Source organism: Pollachius pollachius (assembly GCF_949987615.1).
Source record: "Pollachius pollachius genome assembly, chromosome: 1".
Classification (NCBI taxonomy): domain Eukaryota; kingdom Metazoa; phylum Chordata; class Actinopteri; order Gadiformes; family Gadidae; genus Pollachius; species Pollachius pollachius.
In genome coordinates this window covers 52,113,491-52,124,176 of record NC_136934.1, presented here as the reverse complement: position 1 = coordinate 52,124,176, position 10,686 = coordinate 52,113,491, and the positions used below count along the sequence as shown (strand labels likewise).

Here is a 10,686-nt window from a genome sequence, read left to right as displayed (position 1 = left end):
TCTATAAAACACGTTGATAATGGGACTATAGGGACGTTCTACTGGGCCAATATGAACTGAACTGCTGATGGATGTCATGTAAATGAGAGAGGTAGAAGGGGAGCTATATATGGTATTGAAAGCATTGTGAAGGGAGGTTATTGGCTATTGCAGAGAATATCTAAAAAGAGGAAGCTACATGTGAAGACTTTCTGTAGCCTTTCACAATCAGCCCCCCCTGTCCAAGTGACGGTAACAACCAGACACAGAGAGGCAGCTACGGAGAAGATGAAGATGAATCCATGGACCCTCTCTGTGCTCCTGCTGCTAGCTGGTGAGCTGTAATGCTTCTTCTGTTTACTACAGGGAACGTGTCAGTACACAAACTGGATCCAGCTGGCCTGCTGGCTCAACCTAGAGCTCTTTCTAGAGTCTAATGGGACCTCAACTGTACCACTAGACACAGACAAAGAAGGATACTTTGATCAGTTTATCGTTCCATATGCTATCATAATAATGATAGCAGTGATGATAATGATAATGCATTGTTTTCGTAATGGGCCTCACTAAAAAAGCTTTCATAACATAAAAGAAAAAAACTTGATATCTGGTAGTCTGAAGTTTGACACAATATATAATATAATTTATTATGCTTTATGATATGATATCAAATATTATATAATATGATATTGAATATTATATAATATGATATAAAACCAAACACATTTCAATATCAACGTCACACCCTGACCTTCTCAGAGCGTCTTCACCATCAACCAGTCGCTCTCATTCTCACCATGACGGTGAAAAGCTCACCTTGGAGAGAGCATGACCTCATGTGAGACCCTCCCTTAGAACCGGGCTCCCTGTTGTGACCCCGACTGTCTGCTTCCTCCAGGGCCGCTGGGGGCGGAACCTGGCTGGCACGTGGAGTACCCTGACTCCTTCTGCGTGGTGGAGGGCTCCACCGCCACCATCCCCTGCAGCTTCACCCACCCCGCGGTGAACAAATGGACCGGCGCGGTGCTCCGGGTGAACCGCGTGGTCTGGTGCCCCAATCACGAGATCTGCCGAGTCACCAAGACCAACGTGTACGACAGCAGCAACGCCCGGGCCGACAGCAGGTTCCTGTACCTGGGGGACCTCGTCAGAAACTGCACCTTGAAGATCATCAATATGTTGAAACAGGACGCTGCAACGTACCGCTTCAGCTTCAAGACCAACGCCGATGGGTACACTGGACCGAAAGGAGTCGTAGTCACTGTCACTGGAAAGTGGTACTTCTAGTACTGTTACTAGTTAGTTTTACATCTAGTACTGTTAACAGTTAGGGTTACTTCTACAAGTGTCACTAGTCAGTGTTACTTCTAGTTCTGACACTAGTTACTGTTACTTCTAGTTATGACACTCGTGTTAGCAAGGTGTCCAGTTGTAAAGAACGTCCGTCTCACTGTGTCTTCAACAGATGGAGAGGATGTGAAGGTCAGAAGCTCCGTCACTGACAATGTGGTGAAAGAGGGCGGTCAGGTCACACTCACCTGTACTTCAGCCTGCTCCTTCCACCAATTGGACGTCCACTGGTACAGAAATGGACACGTCCTATCAGAGACAGGCTCCGCCCTCCACCTCAGCTGTCTGACCAATGACGACACAGGGGATTACACCTGCTCTCTGGACTCCAGCAGACAGAAAACCTCTGCGCCTTGGAGTCTATTGGTGGTGAAAGATGAAGGTGAGCCCCTCTGTGTTCACTAATGCACATGATGGTGGTCCCTCATCTAATGTAATATAGTGTATTATAGTCTAACATTATCTAATCTAATATAGTCTAACATTATCTAATCTCATATAGTCTGTTATAGTCTGACATTATCTAATTTATTAAAGTCTAACATTATCTCATCTAATAAAATGTATTATAGTCCAACATTATCTAATCTAATATACCCTATTAGTCTAAAATTATCTAATTTTATATAGTATATTATAGTCTAAAATAAGCTAATCTAATATAGTCTATTATAGTCTGACATTATCTATTCTAATGTAGTATATTATTCTCGTACTGTCAGTAGTCAATGTTACTTCTAGTACAGTCACTAGTATTACACCTAGTACTGTCAGAAGTGTTACTTCTAGTACTAGTTAGTGTTATTTTTAGTTCTGACACTCGTGTTAGCAAGGTGTCCGGTGGTAAAGAACGTCCGTCTCACTGTGTCTTCAACAGATGGAGAGGTTGTGAAGGTCAGAAGCTCCGTCACTGGCAATGCGGTGAAAGAGGGCGGTCAGGTCACACTCACCTGTACCTCAGCCTGCTCCTTCCACCAATTGGACGTCCACTGGTACAGAAATGGCCACGTCCTATCAGAGACAGGCCCCGCCCTCCACCTCAGCAATCTGACCAATGACGACGCAGGGGATTATACCTGCTCTCTGGACTCCAGCAGAAAGAAAACCTCTGCGCCTTGGAGTCTGGTCGTGGTGAAAGATGAAGGTGAGCCCCTCTGTGTTCACTAATGCACATGAGGGTGGTCTCTCATTAGTGTGAATTCTGCAACAGCATCCAAACTCCAACATCCAATCCAAACTAGATATTGAAATCTTTATTATACTTATTCTTCTTCTGCCCCTTTTTTGGTTTTCTACTGCTTCTGCATACTTTCAGATACAGAAATCATTCAACTATCAACATGTTCATCACTTTAACGACAGTATGGCTCTTGTTTAACTTTTTTTAACTCTTTCTTCAACTTTTAAGCTTCATCTACTTTTGCTTTTTACAGTGCAAGTCAAAGCGCGGACGGCAAAGCCTTCTGCACATTCCAAGACTTCAACTATTTCAGACTTCGCAACTTGGTCAATGTTTAACTGTTCAACTTTTTTCGTACATTAAAAAAATCACACTATCATCTTCAAATTTATTTAAACAGACTTTAATTTAAACTTGTAAAGATTCAACTGTTTTAGTTTAATCCCGCTTCGTATATTTTCAGTTGGTCTTGTTCCTTTCCGCTCCAGCTCTGCTGGTGGCTATCACAGAAGCTAACCGCTTAGGACGCTGCAGAGCCCTGCAGCGTCAATATTTAACCTAGAAACACAATGTAAACCTTCAACTGTTATGGTATTTACTGTTTCATAGGCACTACAATGATTTATCGATTGGAAACATGATATTTGACAATCTGGTGTTTGTGTGGCGACCCGTTTATATGGCTGGATGCTAGGTGGTACTTACATATGCATATGTGTTCCGGTAGACTGGGTAGAACATGATAACGTAATAAACTATCTTTTTCATGTCGTGCTTTCTGCACTAAGGATGTGTTACATGAATGCTGAAACACCCCAGAGTCCAAAAGTTTGAGCCTCAACATTCTGTGATCTTATCTAATATAGTCTATTATAGTCTAGCATTATCTAATCTAAAATATTTTCATATAGTCTAACATTATGTAATCTAATGTAGTTTACTATAGTCTAACATCATCTAATGTAATATAGTCTAACACTATCTAATCTAATGTAGTCTAACATTATCTAATCTAATGTAGTCTACAATAGTCTAACATTATCAATGTAATATAGTCTAACATTATCTAATCTAATGTAGTCTACAATAGTCTAACATTATCTAATGTAATATAGTCTAACATTATCTAATCTAATGTAGTCTACAATAGTCTAACATTATCAATGTAATATAGTCTAACATTATCTAATCTAATGTAGTCTAAAATAGTCTAACATTATCTAATGTAATATAGTCTAACATTATCTAATCTTATGTAGTCTACTATAGTCTAACATTATCTAATGTAATATAGTCTAACATTATCTAATCTTATGTAGTCTACTATAGTCTAACATTATCTAATGTAATATAGTCTAACATTATCTAATCTAATGTAGTCTACAATAGTCTAACATTATCTAATGTAATATAGTCTAATATTATCTAGTCTAATGTAGTCTACAATAGTCTAACATGATCTAATGTAATATAGTCTTACACTATCTTATCTAATATAGGCTATTATAGTCTAACATTATCTTATCTAATATCTGCTATTATAGTCTAACATTATCTAATCTAATATGGTCTAACATTATCTTATCTCATATTGTCTATTATAGTCATAATCTAATGTAATATATCTACTGTGATGTCATCTATTCTAATCTAACGTGGTTGTGGATCTGAGGGGGCGTGGCCAGGCGTCAGAGCCAACAAAGGGGCGTGGCTGATTGGCTGTGACCGAGCTGTTGGGGCTGAGGTTAAAGGATCAGTGATTAATACAATGAAACCATGTTACAACCCATGTGTGTTCTGCTCGCCCCTCAGGCACTTGGTCCCAGAGCGACGGCCATCTCTACTGTCTGCCCTTCAGACCCTGACCTTCAGGCCCTGGGTCCCAGAGCGACGGCCATCTCTACTGTCTGCCCTTCAGACCCTGACCTTCAGGCCCTGGGTCCCAGAGCGACGGCCATCTCTACTGTCTGCCCTTCAGACCCTGACCTTCAGGCCCTGGGTCCCAGAGCGACGGCCATCTCTACTGTCTGCCCTTCAGACCCTGACCTTCAGGCCCTGGGTCCCAGAGCGACGGCCATCTCTACTGTCTGCCCTTCAGACCCTGACCTTCACAGGATCCAGGCAGCCCGCCAGGGAATACCATCCCTCTGCTTCTCCAGCGTCCTTCTCCTCCTAATGAGCCATTGGGAAGCACATCTGTGCCCCTAATGGTGTGATGTCATTCCAATGTATCTTCTCACTGTATCATCTCACTGTATCATCAACGATGTAAGCCTGGCAGTCTGACTGTGTACACATGAGTTCTGGGTAAATGCAGCTTCACTTTCTTTTGCTTTGCTGTTGTGGCCTGTGAGAAAATAAACATAAAATATATAGATATAATTTATTGTATGTATTTTTTTCAAATCAAAACATTTTTAAATGCATAATATTACATGGAAGTTTATTGTTTGAGCTAAACAAGACTTAAAGGTTGATTAATCCAAACATCTGTTAAAAACGAAATATGTATTTCAAGCATTTATTTAATTAACTTCCCGAACTGGTACAAGTAACCTCTACCTGGTTACCAGTACAGGTTAACCTCTATCTAGTTACCAGTAGTTTACCTCTACCTGGTTACCAGTTCAGGTTAACCTCTACCTGGTTACCAGTTCAGGTTAACCTCTACCTGGTTACCAGTACAGGTAACCTCTACCTGGTTACCAGTACAGGTTAAGCTCTACCTGGTTACCAGTAGAGGTAACCTCTACCTGGTTACCAGTACAGGTTAACCTCTACCTGGTTACCAGTACAGGTTAAGCTCTACCTGGTTACCAGTACAGGTAACCTCTACTTGGTTACCAGTACAGGTAACCTCTACCTGGTTACCAGTACAGGTTAAGCTCTACCTGGTTACCAGTACAGGTAACCTCTACCTGGTTACCAGTACAGGTTAACCTCTACCTGGTTACCAGTACAGGTAACCTCTACCTGGTTACCAGTACAGGTTAAGCTCTACCTGGTTACCAGTACAGGTAACCTCTACTTGGTACCTGACCAGGTAACCTCTACCTGGTTACCTGGTCAGGTAGCCTCAGGTGACATGCACATGATCAATAGTACATTTGATTGTAGCCTTGACCGGGTCTCTCATGTTCTGCGTATGGGTTCTGGTCGTCAGGGTAACGGGTGTAACCAGTGCTTTCTGTGTGCGGCGGTTCTGGGTCCCAATAGGCCCGGTTCTCCTCGCCGTAGAACCTGCCCTGGTCCTCGCGGAGGTCGGGACCGGGGTCTGTCTGGTCCGGCTCTGGTTCCATCAGGACTCTGGAACCCTTGAACCGGGATCGTTGAGAAACAGCCTTGTAGAGATACACGGCCAGAATGAACTGTAGAACCTGGAGAGAGAGAGAGAGAGAGAGAGAGAGAGAGAGAGAGAGAGGGAGAGAGAGAGAGAGAGAGAGAGAGAAGGAAGAAGAAGAAGAAGAAGAAGGAGAAGAAAAAACGGATACATGCAGCGTCAATTGAATTTGCATGATGTTTTGTTTTGCAGGATATCACCATGGTGAGGACGATGCCAGTTCTCAACCTAGAGAGAGAGAGAGAGAGACTTACTTTATGATTTTCACAGCATGTAATATGCATAAGTGTGTCTCTATACTTTGTGTGTGTATGTGTGTCCCTGTGTCCGGTGCCGTCCCTGTTTCAGTGTCCCTGTTGATGTCGCTGTTTTTATAAATAACATTAATTCAATTTTTTTTAAGGGCAATGTTTCCGGCCGCCTCATGATTATTCATTTCCAGCATGCTTCCTGCTTGTTCCTGAAGGATAATGATGCTGGCGTCCATGGCAACGATGGTGAGAGCATTTTCCGCCAGCCAATCCGTGATCTTCTCTTTACAGCCCTGCAGAGTCAAACACCAGGTGAACCATAGGGACACAGGACAAATCTGAACACGTACATCACATTAATGTGTACCAAATGACCTTCCTCCTGCATGACGACGTGTTGGTCGCTGTTCCTCCTGGGACGAGGTGTTTCCTCTCATAATGTAAAGGGTAAATGGACTGCATTATACAGCGCTTTTATCCAAAGCGCTTAACAATATTGCCTGACATTAACCTATTCTTACACACATTCACACACCGACGGCGGCGTCAACTACGCATGGCGACAGCCAGCTCGTCAGGAGCAGTCAGGGTGAGGCGTCTTGCTCAGGGACACCTCGGCACTCGAACACAGAACCAGCAACCTTGCGGTCACCAGCCAACCCGCTCTAGCCCCTCAGCTACTGCCGCTCATGTATGTAACGTTTGAACGTTATCATGTTCCTCTTCATACATCACGACGGGCTGGCCACCGTACCTCCTGATACGAGTCGTTTCCTACGGACGCCCCAAAGAGGGGGGGCTCCCCCCCAGGGCCAGGCGGACAGGAAGTGTTGAAGCAGGCGCAGGGAAGTACGTCCTGATTGGTCAGATTCTGGATGTAATGGTTTGTCTTCCAATCGTCCGGGCCCGTCCTACCGCAGCACTTCTCCTGTGAACACATCGCCACATCACCATGGTTACCACGCCACACATCACCACATCACCATGGTTACCAAGCCACACGTCACCACATCACCATGGTTTCCAAGCCACACGTCACCACCTCACCATGGTTACCACGCCATCCTCTCCTCGAGGCTGGGGCCCTTCTCCCATCGTTGCGAGTGGTTACCCTGAAGAGCTTCTACACATTGCTTGAAGTTACCACGATAACCGTTACCATGGCGATCTATGATGGTCCTTAGAAATGAGGTTCCCTTTTTAGATAGTATTCCAAATCCTGAGATTGAGATCCATTCATCGTCGCCATGGTTACCACTTCTTCCTTGTATCCCATCTGTCAGCACCATGGTGACTACAGCATCCTCCTGAGGTCCGTCCACCCCGTACGAGAAACATCCCCCTTTAAATCCAACGTTACCACGGTTACCCTTCTGACACCACGGTTACTCTTCTGTCACCACGGGTACCCCATCTGTCACCACGGTTACCCCATCTGTCACCACGGTTACCCCATCTGTCACCACGGTTACCCTTCTGTCACCACAGTTACCCCATCTGTCACCACGGTTACCCTTCTGACAACACGGTTACCCCATCTGTCAACACGGTTACCCTTCTGACACCACGGTTACCCTTCTGTCACCACCGTTACCCCATCTATCACCACGGTTACCCCATCTGTCACCACGGTTACCCTTCTGTCACCACGGTTACCCCATCTGACACCACGGTTACCCCATCTGTCACCACGGTTACCCATCTGTCTTTAACATCCAACCGTCACCATGGCAACATATCCGCCCCCATCTCCAGTTGCGGTGCAGCCGACCCCCTTCCTGCTGACCACGGCGTGCCCGTGGCCGCGGCCTCCCATTGGACGTCTCCATGACTACTCACGGTGCGCTGGAGCTCGTCCAGCAGTCGGTGTGAGGCGGTCAGATCCCTGCTGCCTGCGTAGCTGACGATCATCTGGTCCACAGCCTCGTCCAGAGCCCCCTCGATCTGCCCCCCCACCACATCACAGCCCCGCCTCCGATCAGCACAACGTCATCAACATGGGCTCACGTCCGCTCTGATCGCATCGGGACGTCTGACGTCCGACGAGCAAAAAAGGCAAACCAAGCATCTAGACACACATACCACAATGAAATAAAACAGCATCGCGTTTCCTATGGGAAACACTGTCGCTTCAGGGGGAAAAAAACCCCGAACTCACAATTGAAATAGACAATAAATACCTTTTTTTTACTTATTAGCAAGACCAGGCTAATAAACAGCTGGCCAAGGATAAGCACGATGAGGAACGCCATGTACTGTCAACGACAGAAGGATACGAACCAATCAAACCACAGACACAATTAAGGTAGGCTACGCTAAGCTATGCTAAGTTCGGCGAGGCTTTGATAGGCTAGGCTGGTCTATGCTAGGCTCGATTATTCTAGGCTATGCTAAAAAAGGTTAGGCTAAGTTATGATAGGCTAAGATATGCTAGGGTAAGATAGGCTAGGTTTGTCTTGGGCTCGGCTTGGGTAGGCTAAATAAACTATGTTAGGCAATGCTAAAATAGGCAAATATAGGACAGGCTAAGATAGGGTAGGCTGGTACAGTTTATGCTACGCCATACTAAGTTTAGCTCAGCCAAGCTAAGCTAGGCTAGGCTAAAGTGAAAGTGTCCCCACCAGCAGCAGCGTGAGCCTGGCCTGACAGTGAGCTGCGGCGTAGCCCAGAGCAGCGACGGCTAGCACCAGCAGGCCCACCAGGAACAGGCCCCTAGCCACCGTCTCCAGCTCATCTAACACACACGCAGGCACGCACGCACGCACGCACACACACACACACGCAGGCACGCACAAACGCACGCACACACACACACACACACGTATACACACAACGCACATACTTTTGATGAATTATGAATACAAAATCATAACGTTTTAGAGCCAAGTCCGTTTTAAAACTTAATAATAATATGAACAAAGGAGGGTTTGGTTCGAGGTGGGTTACCAGAATGGATCTCCCCGAGAAGGTTTCCAGTGTCAAAAAGGATCCACAAAGCACAGCCCAAGATGCTCGCACCCAGGATCTGGGGACAAAAATTTCCATGACGACAATCGTGATTTGTGCATCAGCTGAACTAGGCAAGCATACACTGCACAACTACATAGCAGGCGATAAGACAGAGGGTTTGTTGTTACCATGAAAATTAGATAGCACGTGTGTTCTAGCCATGACATTTAGATAGCAGGTGTGTTGTAACCATGGCGATTAGACAGCAGGTGTGTTGTAGCCATGAGGATTAGACAGCAGGTGTGTTGTAGCCATGAGGATTAGACAGCAGGTGTGTTGTAACCATGGCGATTAGACAGCAGGTGTGTTGTTACCAGGTAGAGACAGCTGCAGATGGTCAAGAGGAACTGGAACACCTGGATCTTGTGTTCCAACTTCATGATGAAGAGCTAATGGTACGGTCTCTCTGCTGGTCTCTCTGTGCCTACTGGTCTCTCTGAACTGGTACGGTCTCCCTTGTCCACCTGGGATACCAAGTGCAAAGAAAACTCAGATTAACACACAAGGATAGACAGACTTCGGTCAGGCACACATTCACAACTACAACACACTCAAATACACCCACACACAAACACACACACACACACACACATACACATAGACGCAAACGAACACACACACACACGCGCGCACACGCACAAACGGACACACAAACATACACAATACACACAGAATAGACAATACAGACATACATACACATACATACATATTTATGAACACACACACACCTGTGGTCAAACCTCCTGCTCTCTGTCGTCGCGTCTGAGCTCTTTCCTGAAGACTGGTGTCGGCACAAGGTCCACTTCCTTATGGTCTATTAATATTAACTCTCTCTCTGTCTTCTATTTCTGTACCTCTCTCCCTCCCTCTCTCTCCCTCTCTCACTCCCCTTCACCTCTCTCTCTCTTTCTCACTGTTCAACCGAACATCTTTAACCACATGGAAAGTGAGTGTTTATGTACTTGAACACTTTAAGATGACTTAACCCTTAACCAATATGGGTCAACCCTTCCTCACCTCAAAACTCTGACGACTTTCTGAGAACATCCACTGACTTTGACACTTTGTGGTTCATAGCTCATCTGTTGAACGCACACAGTTTGTTGTTCATGGCTCATCTGTTAAACACACACTTTGTTGAGATGTGATATGTAGGGTCTCTGATATATAACTACTATGAACAATTATTATCACAGCTCATTTTGTCCAATTTGGTCGTTTTTTATAGTCACACCATTGCTGATTGTATGTCATGTAAATGAGAGAGGGAGAAGTGCAGATATACAGTGGGGCAAAAAAGTATTTAGTCAGCCACCAATTGTGCAAGTTCTCCCACGTAAAAAGATTAGAGAGGCCTGTAATTTTCATCATAGGTATACCTCAGCTATGAGAGACAAAATGAAAAAATCTAGAAAATCACATTGTCTGATTTTTAAAGAATTTATTTGCAAATTATGGTGTAAAATAAGTATTTGGTCAATAACAAAAGGTCATCTCAATACTTTGTTACATGCCCTTTGTTGGCAATGACAGAGGTCAAACGTTTTCTGTAAGTCTTTACAAGGTTTTCACACACT

The 10,686-nt window shown here is 44.8% G+C and overlaps 2 protein-coding genes and 1 long non-coding RNA gene across 3 annotated transcripts; 2 read left to right on the top strand and 1 right to left on the bottom strand.

Moving 5' to 3' along the window:
- Window positions 1-233: 233 nt before the first annotated feature.
- On the top strand, window positions 234-1,266 carry LOC307092154 (myeloid cell surface antigen CD33-like; the record flags this gene model as incomplete). Its single annotated transcript, XM_079759056.1, has 2 exons — window positions 234-313; window positions 878-1,266. The coding sequence occupies exons 1-2, from the start codon at window positions 268-270 to the stop codon at window positions 1,264-1,266; spliced, it is 435 nt and encodes a 144-aa protein (XP_079615182.1). The 5' UTR covers window positions 234-267.
- A 180-nt stretch (window positions 1,267-1,446) lies between these two features.
- On the top strand, window positions 1,447-4,891 carry LOC307081140. The gene is made up of 3 exons (XR_013812127.1): window positions 1,447-1,711; window positions 2,207-2,473; window positions 4,322-4,891. It is a non-coding gene; the product is annotated as an uncharacterized lncRNA (long non-coding RNA).
- A 713-nt stretch (window positions 4,892-5,604) lies between these two features.
- Window positions 5,605-9,489, bottom strand: LOC307089233 (tetraspanin-19-like; the record flags this gene model as incomplete). Its single annotated transcript, XM_079755407.1, has 8 exons — window positions 5,605-5,886; window positions 6,310-6,393; window positions 6,855-7,028; window positions 7,940-8,044; window positions 8,281-8,355; window positions 8,722-8,834; window positions 9,047-9,125; window positions 9,424-9,489. 8 exons carry the CDS (start codon window positions 9,487-9,489, stop codon window positions 5,605-5,607), a joined length of 978 nt encoding a protein of 325 aa, XP_079611533.1.
- Window positions 9,490-10,686: the final 1,197 nt, after the last annotated feature.